Source organism: Boleophthalmus pectinirostris, unplaced genomic scaffold, assembly GCF_026225935.1.
Source record: "Boleophthalmus pectinirostris isolate CB_2022bp ecotype Guang Dong unplaced genomic scaffold, ASM2622593v1 HiC_scaffold_14, whole genome shotgun sequence".
NCBI classification, from domain to species: Eukaryota; Metazoa; Chordata; class Actinopteri; order Gobiiformes; family Gobiidae; genus Boleophthalmus; species Boleophthalmus pectinirostris.
The window spans coordinates 24,763,853-24,788,511 of NW_026571047.1; the positions used below are offsets into that span (position 1 = coordinate 24,763,853).

The following is a 24,659-nucleotide window of genomic DNA, read 5'->3' on the forward strand; positions in this document are numbered from 1 at the left end:
TCCTGCTGGGCGGAGTATAAAGGCAAGCAGGTCTCATCAATACACGCATCAAGAATCTCGGACTTCTGGTCATTGCGCAATGCATACTGGGAAGGATTTTCCGAAAAAGTGAGCATCAAACCACCATGTTTGATTTCCCAGTGGGATGCGTCTATTGACAAAGTCGATCTTTTCAATTCTTTTGAACCATATCGCTTTTGTTTCTGGTTCTGATATTGTCATATTTTAGTTTTGGGATTCGGACATCGTTAATTGTGTGGTTGTTGGATCCTAACAGTGGAAAATCGGCTCGAGAAATGTGTTTGCGAACTCCATAACTGCATGACGTTCCACATACAAAATGTTCGCTGCAAACTCGGGATGATTTAAGCAGCCAAAGTTTTCTTTTTCGTCTTTTCTTTGGATCAATCGTGCCCATCGCCTTCGCATTTCACTATTTTTCAATTCCGTTGGGAAGAGAAACAGTTTGAACTGAGGTTTGCAGTCACACACATCTGATTCCCTTTTGCATTTATAGAGTTCGCAAACAAATTTCTCGAGCCGTTTTCCGCTGTTAGGTCATCCAATAACCACACAATTAACGATGTCCGAATCCCAAAACTAAAATATAACAATATCAGAACCAGAAACAAAAGCGATATGGTTCAAAAGACTTGAAAAGATCAACTTTGTCAATAGACGCATCCCACTGGGAAATCAAACATGGCAGTTTGATGCTCACTTTTTTGGAAAATCCTTCCCAGTATGTATTGCATGATGGCCACAAGTCCGAGATTCTTGATGCGTGTATTAGGGGAGAGACTTCTGTTCAGGTTGTTTAATGGTTTATGATTTGAGTTACTAATTTTCTGTTTATTTGTACTTTTGTAGGTGAACTCCAGAAGTCTGTTTTAAAATAATTTTGTCTGGTGAAAGATTTTTTTTGTTGTTGCATCTGCCTGATACTTTGACCACTCAGCTTCCCCACAGTTGTGAAATGTAAAAGTGCCACCATACAGAACACTTAAAATTGAATAAATGCAAGATAAATACAAGTGATTTAAGCTGCATTTATTCAGTTTCAAGTTTTCTTTTCCAGAGCAGTAACAGCTCCACGGAGACAAGCAGGTGTGGGACTCACCTGAACCGTGGTGCTTCTTTAGTCAGAGTTTTGCCAAACCACTGTCAGCAGCAGATCCTGTAAATAGTGATGATGTTTTGCTTGTCTGAGTGAGATCATGTTTTTGTTGTTGACGTTTTTGACTTTCTCGGACAGTCCTTGTTGGTTAGTTTGTTTACGCTGATTTTGTCAGTTGCAGTTTGTTCATATTTGATTTTGCGGGTGGTCCTGGACCCTGGACTCAGTCGTGGATGACGATGGGCCCCCTCATCCTCAGACTGGGGTGTGGGTGGGGCGGGGCCAGCACCAGCCCCTGCGGAGCGCCCTGGGAGACCCTGCGGAGGGTGATCTGCTCGCAGGGCTGTCGACAGGCGCGTCTCAGCTGGGAGCGGGTCAGTAACCTCCGGGCCCTCCTGTGGACAGAGGGGGACAGGGACGGTTTACGCGACATCGCAACAATTTCCTTAGAGTTTAAAGATGCAATATTAAACTAAACTGACTCTTGTAGCTTTAAAGGTGCATTCTGTAACTTTTCTAGTGAAAGCTCCATCAAATGCTTATCCATCGAGGTATTATTGCTTTGTCTGGAATGTTTCACAGTATGGCATTAAACCTTTCTATCTTCATGGAGATCAAACCAGACCGAGTTACAGGTCAGATCTGTGGAGAGGCGACACTGCTCACAGTCAGAATGCCTGTTTTTTGTAGGTATCCTTGAGCTATAATTGAATAAATGTAAGGCAGAGCTGTTTAATGTCATACTTTGGAATATTCCAGGCAGAACGATGACATATCCATGGAAACAAGCAGGTGACGAACCCTCCATTAGAAAAGTTACACAATGCACCTTTATAATGTTGTTTCCTCATCAAAAACAGACCTGGAGTTATGTTTTGTTTCATTCTCACATGTTTGAGTAACACTTTCTTATGAGTCTGTCTACATTTCCAAAGCTCAAAATGCTCTGTTCCAACTTGTGATGTCATGTTGTGGCAGTGAAGTCCAAAAAAAAGAAAAGAAACAAAACAGGAAGCATGAAGAGTTACAACAGAATACCTCTACCTATGGCAGAGTCCTGCACAGGTCCATTTTTAGAGACCTGCACTCACCCACACCCGCGCAGTACAACACCACATCTGCCCATTAACCCGTGATTATATCAACGTTAAACCCACACTCGTCCGGACCCATTAATATTCCACCTGTTACTCGCCTCTGCCTGTGATAAACCACACACAGATTAAAAGCATTCTAACTGAAGCATCCATCAGAATATGAATTGAAAAGTTACAACTTCAAGAATTACAATCACGAAACGAAATGAAACGAAACGGTTATGCTTTCTTCATTATGAACACAAATTCACAGACGCGACTCGACTGACATCACTTCACAGGCTTTACTTACTGAGCAGAAGAAACACTGATCGAGACGCCGGACTTCTGCGCCGCACACGCCACAGACTGAACCAGGACTAAACCAGGACTAAACCAGGACTGAAGCAGGACTAAACCAGGACTGAACCAGGACTAAACCAGGACTCACTGTCTGGACGGGCTTGAACTCTCGGAGGTGTGCCCACATAGACCTTTGGGTGACCACGGGCGAAAGAACCAGCGTAGAGCTCCACGCTCCACGGAGGTAAGCGCAGCCGTCGCCCGATCGCACTTTGCAGACACTCAGCTCCACAGGCTCGGTGTTCTCTCTCTCTCTCAAAAGTCCAAGATTATTCCTGGTGTAGCCCTGATTCAGTCCTGGTTTAGTCCTGACCCGCAAGTGTGTAATTACTGCGCACCCGTAAAATTCCAGAACGTTAAAACCCGCCAGGACTCTGACCTCTGGCATCAACACCAAAAACTCCATCCAAAATACAGAGACAATTTACGCACAAGAAACACATTTTTATGACAAATTAAACATTGATTTAACCAAATAAACGTTTCGTCATCTATTTTTATTTGTCATATATCATGAAGATGGTGTAATATAGACGGGGTTTTGGCTCTTCCAGCTCTGGAGAAGACTGGCACCACGTCATGACATCAACAGGTGGAACAAAGTGTTTTGAACTGCTGAAATGAAGACAAACTGAATATAGAGGATTAACCAAACACAAATGAATTCCAGGTGAGATTTTTGAAGAGGAAGCAGCATTATATCATAGTTAACCGTTCCAAATGCTCAAACCCACACCGTGTGAAGCCGGGGACTCCTCTCAGCTGCAGAATACATTAGAGAGGGATTTTTATTTTATATTTTCCACATTGGGCTCTGAAAAAGCTCCCACCCTGAGGCACATTTGGCAGAACACTGTAATTATGTCACTTCAGTTTTTGGATCAACACCTGGACATTTGGATTCAGTGTGAGAGCTGCTTTTTAAGGTGCGAAACAGCAGTTATTTACCATTACATTTAGCAGTTTAGTCATTAAAAGCTATGGACACACAGAGTTATGCAACGTAAAAGTTGGACGATCACCAGCAAATGGGGACGTTACGTGAAAAACTGTCTACTTAAACTCTTACATTAATATTTCTTTCAAACAAAAATCTATTTAATTCTGCACTCTTCTCTCTCGTTTAATGTCCCTCACTCTTTTTTCTTTTATTTTATGATTATTATTTATGTTTTGGTTTGTTTGTATTGTGATTTTAATGTATTTCTTATTCTGTAAAGCAGTTTGAATTACCTTGTGTATGAATAAATTTGCCTTGGTCATAATATTGTTTGTTTATTTCAGAAAAGCTGTCTATATTTAGATTAGTTTTGTTGCTTATTTACAGAAAGAACAGTTTACATGGTTTCGTTTATTGAAATAACAATATTTTATGCATAAATAAAATTATTTAAAACATTTCTAACTTTAGATGCACAACATAACTTTTATGGTGATGGGTCTGCCACTTGGGTTTTTGCTTTGTCTTGAATAGCGCTGGTATCATTAAGAAGTTGCCGATACGATACATACCTCGATACATAGGCCACGATATGATACATATCTCAATACAGTGCACTTCGATTCAGTACGATATATTTTAAATCAATTCAATATGGCTCAGTAAAAAATAATGGCTAAATCATGGCTGTGATACTAAAAGTCTTTGTTAAACCACTTCTTGTGCAAAATTCATATGAAACACAAACATTTTAATCTAGCCAGGCTGGCGCTACCTAGTGCCTCTGCTTAATTTAATTTCTCTCCAGCGACTAGGTCAGAAATCAGAATACACTAGATGGTTCTCAAAAACCCTGGAAGTGCAAGTTCGGGCATCAGCCAATCAGCGAAGAGCCATATATTCTGTGTTGGTGTCACAGTTCTGCCCTTTGTTTACATGTTTTCCCCAGTCTGATTTGTCATATTAAACATTACCTGTTATAGGACACTTTCTGTTATTAAACTAAGACTTTGTTTGCCTGTGTACTTGAGTTGCATTTGAGTCCAGTTTACCTGCGTGATAGTTGGCAACGATTCCTGAGATCAAGGATTTAAAGCCGGAACAAAGAGAATGTTTGGTGAATTTTATCAAGGGGAAAGACGTTATTGTCCTTCTTCCCACGGGATTTGGGAAAAACTTAATATACCAGTTAGCCCCTTTAGCGGCGCATTACATACATCATGACCAAACAGCAGCGACTGGTTAAATAAAAAAAGCACCTGCCTACTGTCGAATGAACGAATCCTAATGCTGTGAGGTCAGATGGTTTCCACAAAGTGAAACTGGCTGATGAATCAGGCTAATTTTAATCACCAAAACAGTGAAAATGTCAAACGAGTTAATTCAGTAAAATACACAAAAAATATAATAAATAATAATATAAATCAATACAGCAGCCCACGATATCGATACTGTATCATCACATTAAACGATACGATATATCGATATTTCAACATTTTTGCACACTCCTTGTCTTGAATGTTCCATAGTGTGGCATTAAAGAACTCTATCCCCATGGAGATACGCAGTAGGCATCACGAGGCCGAGTTAAAGGTTAGATCTGTGGAGAGGCGAGCCCACACATAGTCAGAATGCAAGTTTATTATGGTATTTTTGAACACACATAAAGGAAATAAAGCAGTACACTGGAAAAAAAAACAATATCTAGATAAGTTAAAATGACTTAAATTAAGAACATTTATTTGAGTAAAATTATCTTTTCTTAATTCAAGCAACATTCAATTTAGTTTCTTATTTTAAGATGAAAAAGTCATTGTTTTTCTTATTATAAGTGTAGCAAGTAAAAAAGTCTTATTCCACTGACAGATCATTTTACTTGTCAAGTGAAATTGACTCAAATCTTGATCAAACTTTCTTAATTTAAGTCGTCTTAACTTGCCTAGATGTTTTTTTTTTTTGCAGACCTGTGAGTACATTGTTTCGTTTCTGTTTTTTTATACTGGAATGACAATGTCACACTGTGGAACATTCCAGGCAAAGTAACAACATCTCCATGGAGACAAGCAAGCCCCAGACCCCCCGCTATAAAAAGTGACACAATACATCTTTTAAACAGAGTAGGTTCTGTGCAATTTTGTAAAAACACAGAATATTATTGAACAGAAATGCCCTTTGCGTAGCCCCTTTGGTGTTTATTATGTCCGTGTAACAAATATCGGACAATTTTCTTCAATTACAGACAATCTAACCTCCAGACATACATCTTAGGAACACAATTACAATCTACACCACCATTAGTCAAAGTCCAAACACATCCCACATCTGTTTTTTTCCCCCCCTAGTTACTTCATTTCTTTATTGATTGTTAACAGCGGGGCATTTCCACTGGTGTTAATGGCGTCAGAAAAAGCTGATTTCGCCACAGGGAGCGACAACATTACGAAGCGCAGGGGCAGTTTGTCTTTGGGGATCGCCACGGTAACGCCGGCTTTAATCAGGGATATCACATCAGGCTCATTTACATAGCCGTGGGTCTTCCTCACAGTTTCCGCCCATGTTTATTCACAGGGTTGACGAATGCAGCAGCTCTTTTGTGAAGGAGAAACCGTTACAGTCCAAGCTGTCGCGCAGGCAAGGATATACCAGCAGTTTGTTCGGATTGTGTGTTAAAAAGCGACGAAACTGGTCCGCATTATGTTTGTTTTCTTAATATACTGTAGAAATTAAAGATGTACTATGTAATTTTTCAAGTGAGGAGTCCACCACCTGCTGCTTAGGTCTAAAATATTTTACAGTATATGGCACTAAACCTGCTCTACGTATATTTTTGTGTTATGTAAAATTGTCTCTTGCGAGCTTAAATGGTGCATTGTGTAACTTTTTGGTTGCTTGTTTCTATGAAGATGTCGTTGTTCTGCCCGGAATGTTCCACAGTGTGACATTAAACAGCTCTACGTTACATTTGTTCAATTACAGGTGATTTTATAGCTCAAAAATACCAAGTAAAACAGGAATTCTGACTGTGAGCGGCGTTGCCTCTGCACAGATCTGACCTGTAACTTGGTGTCGTTTGGTCTCCATGAAGATAGAAAGGTTTAATGCCATACTGTGAAACATTCCAGACAAAGCAATAACATCTCCATGAAGAAACACATTTGATGGACCCTTCACCAGAAAAGTTACACAATGCACCACAGTAGGGCTGAGTATCATTAAGAAGTTGCCGATACGATACATACCTCGATACACAGGCCACGATACCATACACATCTCGACACAGTGCACTTTCGATTCGATATGATATATTTCAAATCGATTCGATACAGTTCAATAAAAAATAAAGGCAAAATCATGGCTGTGATACTAAAAGTGTTTGTTAAACCACTTCTTGTGCAAAGTTCATATGAAACACAAACATTTTAATCATCAAAACAGTGTCAAAATGTCAAATGTGGTGAATAAATGAGTTTCCTTTTACTCCACAAGCAACAAAACTGTAGCGCTGTAACAAAATAATTTAGTAAAACACGTAAAAATACTCTTGGTGATATATTGATACAGTAGCCCACGATATCGATACTGTATCATCACATTAAACGATACAATATATTGATATTCCGATATTTTTGCACAGCCCTACACCACAGACTGTATAAAAGAAGTGGACTAAGAGAGTGTGACGTCACCCAGAGCGATCAGCACGTCTCAAATGAGGCTTGTGATGCTCACAGTTACAGGAGCGAATCTGGAGCCAGGCTCGGTGTTATGAAAAGGATTTTTTTAGTAAGTAAGTAAGTCTTTATTTATATAGCACTTTTCACAGACATATGTCCCAAAGACGTTTTCCAGAGCATTATTCAGCATTATTCATTCACTCCAGACCTGGTGATGGTAAACTACTACTGTAGCCACAGCTGCCCTGGGACACACTGACTGAAGTGCTGCCATGCCAATTGGTGCCATCAGTCCCTCCGACCACCACCATCACTCACACACTCCACTTTCATATTAGGCAATGTGGGTGAAGTGTCTTGCCTAAGGACACGACAACAGTTTTTTGTGACTGGCGCCCCCCTGTGGCTCCTGATTTTCCCAGTGTCTTCCATCCAAGTACTGAGCAGGTCCGGCCTTGCTTAGCTTCTGAGATCTGACGGGATCAGTCTTTTTACAAGCCGGTATGGCCACGACGGACAAAATAGTGAAAAAAATAAATAAAATTCAGGATCACGTAGAGTGTGTTAATACAAACATTTTAAGTGCAAAATGCCGAGGCTCACTGCTGCAGTTACAGAGAGAGGAGGGACAAGATTCCAGTGTAAGTCAATTGCAGTCAGGGTCAGAAGGAGCTGGAAGATCCTCCTGGAAAACTTCTTATTTCTTCCTAGAGCGTCAGCTGCGTCCACTCATATATACAGTCTATGCAATGCACTTTAAGTCATGGTGTAATGTCTTTACCCCCTAAAAAACTGACCTGGAGTTGTGTTTAATTTCATTTATGTTTGAGTAATCCTTTATTATTATTCTGTTTACATCTCAGGAGCTCAAAATGCTCTGCTCCACCTTGTGATGTCATGAAGCGGTAGTTTTTAAGTTAACAGCTCCTTTTACTTTTAGCTCAACAGAGATTGGCAAAGTCCAGAGCTGAAATTATCCAAATAATTCTACTGAAGGTGTATGGAGTTTAAAAACACAGTGGAGCACTTCCTGTATCAACACGTGACAAAATTTTTCAGTTTGAGAGAAAAACTCATCTTAAATATGCAGGGTTTGTGTGTTAACATGTGTGAATGAAATAAAACAAAACACAACAAAACAAAAACAAAAAAGGTTGACAAACCAAATCATCACCTATATATTCCTCATGGTTGGCCTACCTTTTTTGTTTTTTGTTTTTGGTTTGTTCATTGTCTTTTTCCAATTGTTATGTGATGTTGTCATGTGATTGATAATTAATTGTATTTAATGACATTAAATTTACCATTTTGCCCTGACAAAGACCATTTTGCTGGTCAAAATGCATTGACATCCCATCATGCAAATAAGGACTTTTAATATATTCTGTCGGAGTGACTCAGGTTTGTACCTTCCCCACTGTTACATTTTTTAGTAAGGGTAATGTTCTGTTAAGACAACTAGTTTAACCATTGTAGAGCATCTGTACTGCTATTTTTAACAGCTCCAGGTTTGTTTTTAAAGAGGAAACAACATTATAACAGATCAAAAAATAGAGTAATATGGCTCAGATCACCATTTCATCCAACCCAACACACAATATCAGATTATTAGAAAACATTTGACAGTTTTATTCTCCATATGTTCATGTATTCATAATTACCACATAAACTAAAGGTAGTATAAGGCCATTTCATATTCCTTGTCTTATTTTTCGCTCATTGTTTTGCATTGTGTTTCTGGATTTAATGTGATAATGGAATTTCCAGTAGCGTAGCCCTTCACGTCCCCTCTGTACCAGTTAGCAGCTCTAATTTTAGTCTCGATCGAACGGGGCTGAAGCTGTGAGCACGCAGGCCCCAAACTCATTTAGACACTCACCATAATGGAGCCACATTCTGTTTGCTCACGACGCGATGCTAACTTTGACTTCCAATATTCACCGAGAAGTAATAAAGAAACGAGGAGAAGAAATGGTTATTTACGATTCAGCTGAGGTAATGTAGTGTACGACAGTACGTATGTTGTATTCATGAGCTCATTTAGAAGCTGTACATTTGCTATTACTGCATAGGTTTGCATAAAATAGAAGAAATGTACAAGTATAATTTCAGTTTTCCATTTATGATATTATGTTAGTCTCCAGGCCAATTTTAAAGGACATATTATGCCATTTTTAAGAGTTTAAAGAGCCAATATTATATTACACTGTTTTCTATGTTACAATGTTGTTTTCTCATCACAAATAGACCTGGAGTTGTGTTTTGTTTCTTTTAGGCTGAGTTTTTCTCTTAAATAGAAAAACACTCACACATTTGGTAATCCACTGTGTTTTAAACTTCATTCACTTTCACTAGAATCATTTGGATAATTTTAGCTCTGGTAGATAGGTAAATGGCAGATTGTTAACTTGAAAACTACAGCTTCATGACATCACAAAGTGGAAAAGAGCATTTTTAGAGATGTAGACAGACTAATAATAATGGTAGAGGTGTGTAAAAATATCAAAATATTGATATCTTGTATTGTTTAATGTGATGATACAGTGTCGATATCGTGGGCTGCTTTATCGATATATCGATATCGAGTATTTTTTGGTATATTTTACTAAATTATTTTGTTACAGCACTACAGTTTTGTTGTTTGTTTAGTGGAAACTCATTTAATAATAAAAATAATAATAATAATGCATCAGTTTTATATAGCGCTTTTCTGGACACTCAAAGACAGTTCCTTATTCATTCACTCCACAGTTGGGGGGGTAAACTACTACTGTAGCCACAGCTGCCCTGGGGAAAGCTGACGGAAGCGAGGCTGCCAATCACTCACACACACATCACTTTCATACTCGGTAATGTGGGTGAAGTGCTTTGCCTAAGGACACAATGACTGGCGACTGGCGCCCCCTTGTTTATGCAACACATTTGACATTTTCACCATTTTGAGGATTAAAATGTTTGTGTTTCATATGAACTTTACAGAAGAAGTGGTTAAACAAAGACTTTTAGTGTCACAACCATGATTTAGCAATTAAATTTTTTTTAACCGAATCAAATCAATTTGAAATATATCGTATCGAATCGAAAGCTCACTGTCTTGAGATATGCATCGTATCGTGGCCTGTGTATCGAAGTATGTATCGTATTGGCAACATTTTAATGATTCCCAGCCCTAAATAAAGAGTTACTCAAACATGTGTGAATGAAACAAAACACAACTCCAGGTCTGTTTTTGATGAGGTACCAACATTATAACATGACTTAAAGCTCACAAGAGTCAGTTTTGCGTCATATAGGATCTTTAAAGTTGTGTTTGAGTAATCTTTATTTTCCTGAATTTGAGACGGCATTGCTCTGAAAACTTCCATTTTCACCTCGCCTCCAAACACAGCCACTGCTCTGTACTTTGGTCATTCTTTGATATATATTTTTTTCTACACCCCAAAACTTCAAAAACTGATACACAAAGAAATAAATTGACAGCTCACTATACTGTGAACAGCAGTTATAAGCAGGGAAGTCAGATTGGTTTAAGAACACGGAGCTTCTTTACTGTGATGACTTTTACTTTGAAAAATTACAAAAGAAAAAGCGTAAATCAGTATCGCAATTTTATACATCATTGGATTTAGGACTTTCCATAATTACATTTTTTTTAGATCAGTATTTTTGATTTAAATTGAACAAAAATGAACAAAATACCAAAAATGTGGAATAACACATAATAGTTTATGAATCATATCTTAATAAAAGAATTATATAAATATCCAAAATGTAGCTATGCAATTTTTTGCCACTAGATGGAGTCAAGAGCAGCCTTCAAGATCTAAACCAGAACCCAATCAGATCAACTAGCTCTGATTTTATAGCTCGATTCATCAGCTGGTTTCACTTCGTGGAAACCGTCTGACCTCGCAGCATTAGGATTTGTTCGCTCGACGGTAGGTGGGTACTTTTTTTATTTAACCAGTTGCTGCTATTTGGTTGTGAAGTATGTAATGCACCAAATCCCGCAGGAAGAAGGACAATAACATCTTTCCTCTTGATAAAATTCACCAAACATTCTCTTTATTCCGGATTTAAATCCTCGATCTCGGGAATTGTTGCCAACACAGAATGTACGGCTCTTCACCGATGCCCGAACCCGCACTTCCGGGGTTCTTACAAACCATCCAGTTTTTTCCGATTCCTGACTCGTGACTTATTCCTGAGTTGCTGGAGAGAAATTAAATAGAGCAGAGGCACTAGGTTACTGAAATTAACAAGTGTTTTGAAAACTTTCTGTACACTACACTTCAATTTCCTCATGTAAATTAGTTTTGCCACAGTACAGATGGGTATATTGCAAAAGCTCTTTCAGGTATGCAAACCAGGAAGTGTTCTATTAGCATGAGCATTAGTTAGTTGTTGTTAGCAGTGGCATCACAGCAAAACTCTGCTCTGGCCTTTGAAAGTTGCGAAGCGGGTAAGTAAACTCATCACAGTGAATAATTAGAAATGTGTTAGGAAAGTGAGGACTCATTTTGCACAGCTACAATCCATAGAAGAAGAAATATTTTTCATCTTTTTGTCATGTACATCACCTTTAAAGGTTTTTAATCACGCAACATTGAGTCTTGTGAGGTTTTAGTCATGTTATAAAGTTGTTACCTCATCAACAAAACACAACTCCAGGTATGTTTTTGATGAGAATCCAACATTATAACAGATCAGAAAAAAATGTACCCTTTAATTAACACTCTAAAAACTCTATTTACCAGAACATAGACCCTTTAATTAATCATAAAACATGTTTGTATTGGTCACAGGAAGCAAGGAGACCATTTTCTTAACACACAATGGTATATTTTATAGCAGTTCAGACATAATTTACATTTACATTAATATTCCGCAGCGGTTTCTCTTCTGTCCTTGTTGCATTTTACAGAAGTTTGAGCAGATGTACAAAGTCTGTCTCGTAATCTCAGACTCTGATAATATTTCAGGGACGTGGACGCTGGAGGAACTCAAATGAGTCGAGAGATTCACACAAAAGTCCTGATAAAGTTTACTGACCGTTTTATGTGAGGAGTTTAGTTGAGATTATCTGTTCCAAATGGCTCCTGCTCGTGGGTGGAATATGTTAATGCAGGAAGTTAATTATACGCTCAATGTTAATTTGTTAAAAGCTGGTTAAAAATTAGCAGTGAAAAGTCGATAAATAAAAATATATGAGTGAGATTGACAAATTGTAATGCTTAGACAAACGGGTCAAAGCAAAACTCATATTATTATTATTATTATTATTGTTATTAAATCTGCAGGTATTTCTCTATTGTGCCACTAGATGGAGTCATGAGCAGCACTTGACAGGGTCTAAACCAGAACCCAACCAGGTCTAAATCAGGACTGAACCAGATCTAAACCTAAGATCTAAAATGAACCCTCAAAACATGATGATATGATAGTGTTGTCCATTCCAGTCTCGTGCAGGCCAGTCTTACTATGCTTCTGTTGTAGGGAGTATTATACCTCTGAGGATGTTGGCTGAGATAAAGAGGACTAAAATATAAAAAATACTATATCTCTTCTTATTTCAAGACCTGAGACTACTCGCAATACACAAGACATTACTTATTATTATTTTTAAAAAGAGTAAAAAGTGTAAATGTTTTATTCCATATTGTTATATATTAAAACCTGAATAAGCAAATAGTTTTTTTTTAAAATACTGTTTTGCAGTAAAAAAAAGTACTTATTAAAGATTAAAGGTTCACTGAGTAACTCCGCAACCCGTTTGTCTCCATGGAGATGTTAACGCTTCAGTTTAAATTGTCCACAGTATGGCATTAAAATAATCAGTTTAGCATTTATTCAACTACAGAAGTTTAAGTGCTCAAAAATATCTTTAAAAAACATAAATTCTTACTGTGAGTGGGGTCGCCTCTCCACAGATCTAACCTGTAATTTGGCTTGTAAGTATTATGGAGATTCTTAGTTTATTTATTTAATGAGACAGGGACAGTGCACAATTTTTACATTAACCTAAACAGGAGAGATGCTTTGTACCAGGTTGTTGCACCAGTGTTAATTTCCACCTGTCGTCCCTGTGTAGTTCATTGATTGTATATTTAATTGACCTCGACTATCAACTGTTCTTCTTGGAGACATATGTAGCGTGTTTTGGGTTATTTTATTCATAAGCTTATGGCCGTGTAGTGTATTCTGACTCCTGCCTAGTCACTGGAGAGAAATGAAATTGAGAGAAGGCACAAGGTGGCACCAGTCTGGTTAGTGCTCATTGGCGCATAGGCCCAAAAAAAGTTTCATTTACTATATATACGCATTTAATTCCTTAACACGGGCGAGCTCCTCTCATCCGTAACGTCTGTAATGTGGAGCGTTTGAGCCAATCAGAGTAAGACCTGCTAGAGCGGAGCTAGAGTTGGCTCAGAGTGGGCTCAGAGGATTTGAACATGTTAAAAAGTTTATGTTCTGAAAATAGAAAAGAATCCCTACAAAATCCGACCTTTCTGAAAGTTGTGGATGCCCTGTCAGCCGAACACGAGCAGTTTGAAATTCCCAAAAAATGCATTGCGCTCTACGGGAGAATTCTTTGTGGGCCCAAGCTCCCAGGAGCTGCAATACTTGGAGCGGCCACTAGTCGGTCTCGAGCTTGGACAGACGGGGAATGTCTTATCCAGGTTTTATTATAGATCGATGGTCCTCACATGTAAATAGTTCATATGGTTTAATGTAAAATGTGTGAAGAATGCAAAAGAAAGCTCATTATGTTAAATTAGAAGAAGGGGTGGGATTAAATAAGTTTTCTTCTTCCCACTCGCTTCTGGGCAGTTTTTTTGTTCTTTTGTTCTTTATGTTCTGATTGAATGTCATACGGATACAACTCTGTTCCATTGTAAAAGAATGTAAATTGCTTACCAAAAATAAATACATAAATGAAAAAAAAAAAATGAAATAAATAAATGTCACAAACCATTCACTCACATCGTCATTGTCTTTTTACTTTTATTGACATGTTTCAATCAATGCTTGCACAGTAGTCGCAGTTTATTCACAGCTCACGTCACATGACCAACTCGCTCACAACTGATTGGTCAGATGCCCGGAGCTCACCTGGTTTCCCTGGTGACGAGGAAAAAGCTGTCGTCCGGCGCGTCGATCCAGTTGGGACGCCTCTTACGGATCATGACTCCTCCTCTGGTGTTTCCGCTGGAGCTGCTGCGCCCGTTGTGCTGCAAAAAACACCCACATGTGAGACAAAGAAGAGAAGATAAACAAATGTGGACGAAAATGTAAATAGATGGATGAAATAAAAGTAAACCAAATCTTCTTTTTTCAATCAGACCAAAAGAGAGATGAGGGAAGAGGAGGGGCGGGGTCTGGTGGTTTAGTAGTTAGAAGTAAGAGTAAGAAGGTTCAAGGTTCCGCTCCTGGTTCTGGGCGGGTTTTAGATCTAAAGTTTGCCCTCAAGTTGAAAAAAACTAATCAGAAACATTGGAGAAGGCCAATAAAAGAGACTTGATGTCGTGTTTAGTTACACTTTAAGCGTAAGTTTGAGTTATCTGCTTGCTTGGAAGTATGAAGCTGAATACAAACGTACAACGGGAGTAGTTCCAGATGGATAATGTGTGATACTCTACCCAGAATGCTATGCAAATTACTCTGTCCAGGTAACAAAAACCCACCAGGAGTTGTGTTTAATTCATTCACACATAAATAAAAGATATTTACTCTGTCTACTTCTCCACTACTGTGTAACTTTTCTGGTGGAGGGTCCGTCAAACGCTTGTCTTCATGGTTATTGCTTTGCTGGAATGTTTCACAGTACGTGTAAGAGAATTTAAGTAATTTATCCTCCATTTACATCTCACAGTAAATTACATTGACTTACAAAGGCAATATTTACACCATGATCTTCTCTTGGCACACCATTAGCATAGCCTGATTCATCAGCCAGTTTCACTTTGTGGAAACTGTTTGACCTTGCAGCATCAGGATTCATTCGCTCGATGGTAGGTGGGTATTTTTTTATTAGTATATTAAGCTTTTCCCAAATCCTGTAGGAAGAAGAGCAATAACGTCTTTCCTCTTGATAAAATTCACCAAACATTCTCTTTGTTCCAGCTTTAAATCCTCGATCTCGGGAATCTTTGCCAACACTGAATGTCTGACTCTTCACTGATTGGCTGGTGCTCGAACTTGCACTTCCGGGTTCTTCCAAACCATCTAGTGTATTCTGATTTCTGACCTAGTCGCTGGAGAGAAATGAAATTGAGCCGAGGCACTAGGTGGCACCAGCCTGGCTACCATTGTGGCATATTGCTGACTAACTGGTGCCTACTGGCCTTCGTAGTCTCACCACATTTGCTTTATAAACCTTCTCCGTTGGAAGCAGAGTCAAAGGGGCTTGAACACTCAAAGATCACACTATGTTGACGTTTATTGATTGTAAATAAACATCTCCTGCTTAAGACATCCAGCTCATCTCCAGCCCTTTACTTCCTGGTGGTATTAAACCTTTCTATCTTCATGGAGACCAATCCTGACCAAGTTACAGGTGAGATCTGTGGAGAGGCGACCCCACTCACAGTCAGAATACCTGTTTTGTTTTGGGTTTTTTTGAGCTATAAAACCACCTGTAATTGAATAAATGTAAGGTCGAGCTGCTTAATGTCATACTGTGGGACATTCCAGGCAGAGCAATGGAATATTCATAGAAACTGTCACAGTTTTGCCTTTTGTTTTCCCTAGTCCAGCTTTGTTTCCCAGTCTGTTCTGGGTCCTCTCATTCCCTAATCATCCCAGGGTCGTCCTTGTTCATTCAGTCTTTGCTGGATTGTTGACCTGTCAAGATAGACACTCAAGTTCTTTATCTGAAACTCTGAACCTGCATTCTCTTGTTTTCATTTTGTGCAATTCTGTTTTTTAATTTTTCTCTTTTTGTAGTACCTGTTTGAGTTTATTCCCAGCCCATTTTCTACCTAGATATTTTAGTTCACATTAAATAAATCATATATTGCTTTGTTGTTTTTCAATCTGATTCGCCATATCTGTTATTGAGCTAAGACTATGTTTGCATGTACGTTTTGTGTTGCGTTGGAGTCCAGTTTACCTGCGTGACAGAAACAAGCCGGTGACAGACCCCCAATTGAAAAGTTACACCTTTAACATTACTCTATGCATTATTTCTCCTGTTTGAGTGAAAAACTCTATGCATATTAACCACATAAATACAACAACATAACATAATCATTATTAAAAGCCTCCAAAATGTCATGTTTAGCATAATAATAATAATAATAATAAATATTGGCGTTACATACCAGAGGTCCTCCTGTTGTACTTGGATTTTCTGCAACAACAAAACAACATTTAGTTAATTAATCCTTTTCTGCTAAATTAAATATTGGCAAAAAGCAAACTACAGCTGGGCTAATATTTAGTGTATACTCAGTGAACGTAAAAACAACAACAGACAGGTGGTACATTAGCCGTAGCAATTCTTCGGTAATTAGCATAAATTAGCTCGCCTGCATCAGTAGTAATGTCCCTGTGTAGTAAAAAGTGTATTTCTAGTTTACGCTAATGATGCTTTGAGTACATCCGTAAAACAAGTTAAGCAAAGGGGCCGTTTTTTACAACAAAGCAAATTACAAAATGCTGACGTTTTTCATTTTACAACTGAGGCGTAAAAAATATTGTAGGCTAAATGAAGGTATTATAAATAATTAATATAGGAAGTATAATCACCGTATTTGTCAAATGTTGCCTCAGTCAGTCTGCGCAGTCAGCGGTAAGAGACAGGGCTGTTAACGAAAACTGAAAAAACTTGAAAATTTTGAAATTTACGAATACAAAAAGCCAATCCGCAAGAGAAAATTTGTTTGGCGCAAAATGCATTGTTGTGTAAACGGCCCCTTTTCTTCGGTTTTACGTGAAAATTCGACACGTTTTGTGGAAATAAAATAAATATAACAATGTCAAAGGAGAAAAAATAGCTAGGATATGGCTTGTGTAATATCTTTAAAAGTCAAAATGCAACCCTTTTTATGTAGTAATAACATGTTTTAAAGCTGCTAATTCAATGCTGTGACTGAAACACTGAGCAGTTTTTAAAAATCTATCTTAAATTTTAACTTAACATTTTGGGATTTTGACCAAGTAAGAAGTGCAGCTTGTACAGTTCAAAGGACAGAAATACATGCATCCTGAATTTCAGACTTCCGGTCATTGCGCAATACATACTGGGAAGGATCCTCCGAAAAAGTGAGCATCAAATCGCCATGTTTGATTTCCCAGTGGGATGTGTCTATTCTCAAAGTCGATCTTTTCTAGTCTTTTGAACCATATCGCTTTTGTTTCTGGTTCTGATATTGTCATATTTGAGTTATGGGATTCAAACATTGTAAGTGTGTGGTTGTTGAATGTCCTAACAGCGGAAAACGGCTTAAGAAATGGGCTCCGGAAGTTTGCGAACTCCATAAATGCAAAAGTGAATCAGATGTGTGTGACTGCAAACCTCCGTTCAAACTGTTTCCCTTCCCAGAAAGGCGAAGGCGATGGGCAGGATTAATACACAGGAAGGACCAAAAAAGGTAAAAAGAAATCAACCCGAGTTTGTATGTGGAGCACCATCAAAGCAAAATCCCGTTTGTTAAGTGAGAGGTGCAGAAGACAAACAGACTGAGCTCGCACTTTCTTGTTCTTGTGGCTCTACAGCAACATCACGTCATGGTCGCTTTGCAGTGGAAGTTGTTTCTTGGTGAAGAGTTGGTGCCTTTCGCTTTGGTGTTGGCTTTTTAAATTCGTAACCAAGGCTGAGTGAGGGATCGGGATTTTGCTTTGTTGGAGCTCCACATACAAAATGTTCGCTGCAAACTCGGGATGATTTCTTAAGCAGTCAAAGGTTTCCTTTTTCGTCTTTCCTGTGGATCAATCCTGCCCATCGCCTTCGCCTTTCACTATGTTTTAATTCCGTTGGGAAACAGTTTGAACAGAGGTTTGCAGTCACAGACATCTGATTCCCTTTTGCAGTTATGGAGTTTGCAAACTGCCAAAGCCCATTTCTCGAGCCGTTTTCCACTGTTAGGATCCAGCAACCACATAATTACAATGTCCGAATCCCAAAACTAAAATATGACAATATCAGAACCAGAAACAAAAGTGATATGGTTCAAAAGACTTGAAAAGATCGACTTTGTCAACAGACGCATCCCACTGGGAAATCAAACATGGCGATTTGATGCTCACTTTTTCGGAGGATCCTTAGCAGTATGTATTGCACGATGACCGGAAGTCCGAAATTCAGAATACATGTATTTACGACTATTGGATTGTGGGATTTGAGCAGCTTGTTTTTCCCGTTTCCATAGCAACCCCGAATGAAGCTAACTATGCTAACCTTCTACTTTTACTTTTAACAACAATGCAACAGATTTTCTACACCAAATAAAGTAGATGTTTTGTTTTTGTCCTTATTTAGACCTGGTTTAGTCCTGGTTTAGCCCTGTCATAGTCTTGATTTAGTTCTGTCTTAGTCATATCTTAGTCCGTATTTAGACCTGGTTTAGTCCTGGTTTATTCACGTCTTAGTCCTGATTTAGTTTTGTCTTACTCATGTCTTAGTCCTTATTTAGACCTGGTTTTGTCCTGACTGGGGACGGGGGACTGGCCTGTCTAATCAAAGTGAGAGTGTCTTTTGTGTTGTGTGCTTTAAGACAGACCCTTATGTCCTGAGGGATGTTACTCTCCTCAAATTGCCCTGACACTTGATCTGTTGAGCTGCACTGAGATGTTTATTTGGGCTTCACAGAGAAAAATAAAGCGATTCTGATTGATTTATTGATCTTCGGTGTCATTCAATCAAATATTTTTCACACGTTTTTTTTTTTTTTCTCAAGGACAAACTTTGCTAAATCCTGAAAAGCGAAATTAAAGTCCTCAGGGTTTCTAAAGAGCTTGGTTCTTGTTCATTTAATTTGAGGTAATTTTAATTTGTTTGGAGCGTTGGAGAAAAGCGATTATCTACTTTCAGGCTCAATTTAATTAAATGTTCAAAGTTATTGAGCCGTGTGTCGTGGTGATGGAAGCCTTTAGAGCGCTGAAAATGCACTTCAGATTTAGTCTTCCTTCTCTGGTTCTGTTTAGAACTCCTCAGTCAGGACTAAACCAGGACTAAACCAGGACTAAGACATGACTAAGAACTAAATAAGGACTAAACCAGGTCTAAATAAGGACTAGAACATGACTAAGACAGAACTAAACCAGGTCTAAATAAGGACTAAGACATGACTAAGAACTAAATCAGGACTAAACCAGTTCTAAATAAGGACTAAGACAGGACTAAACTGAGACTAAGACAGGGCTAAACCAGGACTACGACAGGACTAAATCAGGACTAAATAAGAACTAAGACAGGATTAAAACAGAACTAAACCAGGACTATGACAGGACTAAACCAGGACCAAGACAGGGCTAAACCAGAACTAAACCAGGTCTAAATAAGGACTAAGACAGAACTAAACCAGGACTACAACAGGGCTAAACCAGAATTAAGACAGAACTAAACCAGGACTATGACAGGACTAAAAGGAGACTAAGACAGGGCTAAACCAGGACTACGACAGAACTAAACCAGGACTAAGAGAGAGCTAAGTGAGGTCTAAACCAAGTCTAAATAATGACTAAGACAGAACTAAACCAGGTCTAAGACAGGACTAAACTGAGACTAAGACAGGGCTAAACCAGGACTACGACAGGACTAAACCAGGACTAAAAAAGGACTAAAACAGGATTAAAACAGAACTAAACCAGGACTAAAAAAGGACTAAAACAGGATTAAAACAGAACTAAACCAGGACTACCAGGACTAAACCAGGACCAAGACAAGGCTAAACCAGAACTAAACCAGGTCTAAATAAGGACTAAAACATGACTAAGACAGAACTAAACCAGGACTACAACAGGATTAAACCAGGTCTAAGACAGGACTAAACCGAGACTAAGAGAGGGCTCAACCAGGTCTAAAACAAGGACTAAACCAGGGCTAAATCAGGATTAAGACAGGACTAAACCAGGTCTAAGACAGGGCTGAACCAGGACTAAGACAGGACTAAACCAGGTCTAAATAAGGACTGAGCCAGGGCTAAACCCAGACTAAACCATGACTACACCAGGAATAAACCAGGACTAAACCAAGTCTTAGTCAGGACAAAACTAGTAATGAGTCTGTATAAAATCAGGAATAAATCAGGAATAATCCTGGACTAAACAAGTATAAACCAGGACTGATAAGACTTAAAGAGGACAAGTCTAAATCTGGACTAAAAAAGGACTTAACAGTGTCGAAACCAGAAATAAAACAAACAGACAAAATTAGGTCTAAACCAGGACTAAAACCAATCTAACTCATCATTAAACCAAGTCTAAACCAGACCTAAACCAGGAACAAAACATGTCTCACATTCACTCTGGTCTTTTTTATTGTTTCTTTTCCGTTACCTGAGCGTCTCTCGGGGTCGGTGCGGCTGTGATGGTGGAAGCTGCGTTTTCCCAGCATGCCGTGCGTGCCGTGGGGCAGAGAGGAGAGGAGGCGCCGGGGCGGGGCGTCTGGAGCCCTGGGGTGCGGTGAGAGCGAGGGACCTGAGTCGCAGGACGGGACTCTGAGACCAAAAACACAGACTTAATAAATACATAAAACAATACAATGATTTTAAATATGACAACGGAGACAAATGCAGTTATTCTAATCTATAAACCAAGACTCCGCCAATAAACCAGGTCTAAACCAGGTCTAAACCAGGTCTAAACCAGGACTCAAGCAAGACTAAACCAGGTCTAAACCAGGACTAAACTAGATCTAAACCAGATCTAAACCAGGTCTAAACCAAGACTCAGGCAAGACTAAACCAGGTCTAAACTGGGACTAAACCAGAACTAAACCAGGACTAAACCGGGACTAAACCGGGACTAAACCAGGTCTAAACCAGGACTCAAGCAAGACTAAACCATGTCTAAACCGGGAGTAAACCAGGACTAAACCAGGACTAAACTGGGACTAAACCAGGACTCAAGCAAGACTGAACAAGGTCAAAAGCAGGTCTAAACTATGATATAATAGCAATGAATCAGGACTAAAGAAGAACTAATCCAGGTCTAAACTAGGACTACAAACAAGTACTGAATGAGGACTAAACCTAGACTATATCAGGCCTAAATGAGTTCTAATTCAAGACTTAACCAGACCTAAATCTAGGTTTAAACTAGGTAACACGTTTAAACTACCAGTAAAGTGGTAGTTGTAGTAGTAGTAGTAGTAGCAGTAATAGTAGTAGTAGTGGTAGGAGTGGTAACAGTAGCAGTAATGGTAGTAGTAGTAGTAGTAGTAATTGTAGTAGTTATTCTTAAAGCCGTAGTTGCCGTAATAGCAGTAATAGTAGTAGTAGTAGTGATGGTGGTAGTGGTAGTAGTCGTAGTAGTAGTAGTAATTGTAGTAGTTATTATTAAAGCCGTAATAGCAGTAATAGTAGTAGTATTAGTAGTAGTGGGAGTGGTAGTAGTAGTAGTCGTAGTAGTAGTAATTGTAGAAGTTATTCTTAAAGCCGTAGTAGCCGCAATAGCAGTAATAGTAGTAGTATTAGTAGTAGTAGTAGTGGTGGTGGGAGTGGTAGTAGTAGTAGTCGTAGTAATAGTAATTGTAGTAGTTTTTCTTAAAGCCGTAGTAGCCGTAATAGCAGTAGTACTAGTAATAGTAGTCATAGTGGTAGTCATAGTAGCAGTAGCAGTAGTAGTAGTAGTAGTAGATATAGTAGTAGTCATATTAGAAGTAGTAGTCGTAGTAGTAGTATTTACCTAGAAACTGCAGTATACTGGTGAGCGTACTCCTCTGTGCGGCTCTGATCTTGGGCAGGCGCATCCCCTGTCCTTCAGACGCCCTCAACATATCTATCATCAAACATAAACATCAGTGTAACCAACCACAGGCCCAGTGTGTCGCCCCCTACAGGACACACGTGTGCATGACAAACACATACAAGGTTTAGTGCTGAAGAAGAACTACAGAGAACTTTTAAACATGGAAAAGATGGACAGAAAATTCAGTCAAATGTGTTAAACTACCTACAGACGTCCATGAAATATTATTGTAATGTAACATATTAAAGTTATTAAATGATAAAAACATGATGTTCTGGATGAATGGCATGTTTCTTTTTGTTTTTTTTTTTAAACTACACTACATAACTTTAGAATGTTCCACAGTATGGCATTATTAATATCTCCAGGCCACATCACTTTATCACTTTACTGTTTTTCAAGGAAGTTTCGAACAATTCTGAAGCCATAATGCAGACATGTCAAACTCAGGCCCAGGGACCAAAATTTGGCCCGTGATATAAATATATTTGGCCCACGAGATTATATCAGAATAGGTGTTAGAGCTGCCTGCGAGAAAACGCAGAGAAACCAGGACAAAGACAGGACTAAACCAGGACTACACCAGGTCTAAATAAGGACTAAGACAGGACTAAACCAGGACTATGACAGAACTAAACCAGGACTAAGACAGGGCTAAACCAGGACTAAGACAGAACTAAACCAGGACTAAGACAGGACTAAACCAGGACTAAGACAGGACTAAACCAGGACTAAGACAGAACTAAACCAGGACTAAGACAGAACTAAACCAGGACTAAGACAGGACTAAACAGGACTGGACAGGGGCTAAACAGACTAGACAGGACTAAACCAGGACTAAGACAGGACTAAACTGAGACTAAGACAGGGCTAAACCAGGACTAACGACAGGGGACTAAACCAGGACTACAGGACAGGAACTAAACCAGGACTAAGACAGGACTTAACCAGGACTAAGACAGGGCTAAACCAGGACTGCGACAGGGCTAAACCAGGACTAGGACAGGACTAAACCAGGACTACGACAGGACTAAACCGAGACTAAGACAGGACTAAACCGAGACTACGACAGGCCTAAACCAGGACTAAAACAGAACTAAACCAGGACTGCAACAGGGCTAAACCAGGACAATGACAGAACTAAACCAGGACTAAGACAGGACTAAACCAGGACTACGACAGGACTAAACCAGGACTAGACAGGACTAAACCAGGACTACGACAGAACTAAACCAGGACTAAGACAGGGCTAAACCAGAACTAAACCAGGACTACGACACATACAGACATGTCAAACTCAGGCCCGGGGACCAAATTTGGCCAGCAAGATCATATTAAGTATGTCTTAGACCCGCCGGCTAAAGATAGACTATAGATACATTATTTATTTAATTTTTTTTTTCTTGTTCTGGATTCAATGTTTAAGCTAAATTATTATTAAACATTTATTTTAATAAGAAAAGTTTTAAAAGAATGAGAACTTTGCACATCAATTACTTGAGACGAGTGCGTCGGAGGAGAGGGAGCAGCCCAAGAACATCGAGAAAAATCCCACACACCGTTTTACTTGCAAATGGTGAGATTTTGTCCTAATAAATCTCACAATTTGCAAGTAAGACGGTGTGCGGGATTTTTCTCGAAAAGATTTAACATTACATATCTCGAAAGAAGAGAAAACACGCAGATGTTGTGGAAATTGTTCAGTAAATATTTAGTTTGGCCCACGACTTAATCCCAGTTTTTTATTTCGTCTCTTTGTGATTTTGGCTTTGACAGTCCTGCGGCGTAATGAATTTGCTGGATAGATGTTAAATGCCATACTGTGGAACATTCCTGGCCAGGCAATAATAACATGTCCATAGAAACAAGGAGTTGGCAAACCATGGACCAGAAAAGTTACAGAGCGCTTCTTTAAACGGTAGGATACAATATTCTGCTCCTTTTGCAAATCTTAAAGTATTATAGCACAGTTTTATTTGACAATTTTCCGATTTCTCATTAATGTGTGTTGGAAATCGACTGGAAAAAATAACTAGAAAATGTTGAAAAATAACTTACTTGGATGGATGAAATGGTGCCCTTAACCATGCACATTCACATATCATGCCGTCATGCACATCCCAAACGAAACCCATTCAAAATCAGGCTTTAACACTGGAGGTTTTAACATGACGGGTGTGGCGGGGCATCCGATGGACCAGAGACAAGACAAATGACGGACAAGACGCAGAGGAGATGCTTTCAATGCAACTTTATTGACACACATTCACACGGCAATGAAAAGAAACACAGAGGTAGAAAGATGAGGTGGAGACAAACACAGATCAGTCAGAACATTAAAACTACCGAGCTCCATTTTATTTTTTAACTTACTGCAGTGGAATACGGACTAAACTTAAGCATTAAAGCTGCGCTACGTCGCTTTTCTGTTTCGGGTTACGCCAACTGCTTGTCTCCATGGAGATGTACTGTAACTAAGTGTCTATAATTTCCCACAGTATGGCTTTAAACTCAAATATCTCATGTAGACAAGCAGGTGACGGCACCGAACAGTAAAAAAGTCTTATATTTTTAGC

The 24,659-nt window shown here is 39.0% G+C and overlaps 1 protein-coding gene across 1 annotated transcript; it reads right to left on the minus strand.

The window, feature by feature from the left end:
* Positions 1-802: 802 nt before the first annotated feature.
* LOC129407861 (metastasis-associated protein MTA1-like) lies at positions 803-22,434 on the minus strand. The gene is made up of 5 exons (XM_055150235.1): positions 22,021-22,434; positions 20,671-20,831; positions 16,494-16,522; positions 14,284-14,402; positions 803-1,512 (listed from the first exon to the last, which is right to left on the minus strand). Exons 2-5 carry the CDS (start codon positions 20,726-20,728, stop codon positions 1,341-1,343), a joined length of 378 nt encoding a protein of 125 aa, XP_055006210.1. The 5' UTR covers positions 20,729-20,831; positions 22,021-22,434; the 3' UTR covers positions 803-1,340.
* Positions 22,435-24,659: the final 2,225 nt, after the last annotated feature.

Bases quoted from the DNA above. Each gene is read 5' to 3' on its own strand.
- LOC129407861 (XM_055150235.1), bottom strand. From the start codon at position 20,728: ATGCTGGGAAAACGCAGCTTCCACCATCACAGCCGCACCGACCCCGAG. The intron at 16,523-20,670 runs GTAACGGAAAAG...TTGTTGTTGCAG, and splicing joins CGACCCCGAGAGACGCTCAG to AAAATCCAAGTACAACAGGA. The intron at 1,513-14,283 runs GTGAGCTCCGGG...CTCTGTCCACAG, and splicing joins CTCGTCACCAGGGAAACCAG to GAGGGCCCGGAGGTTACTGA.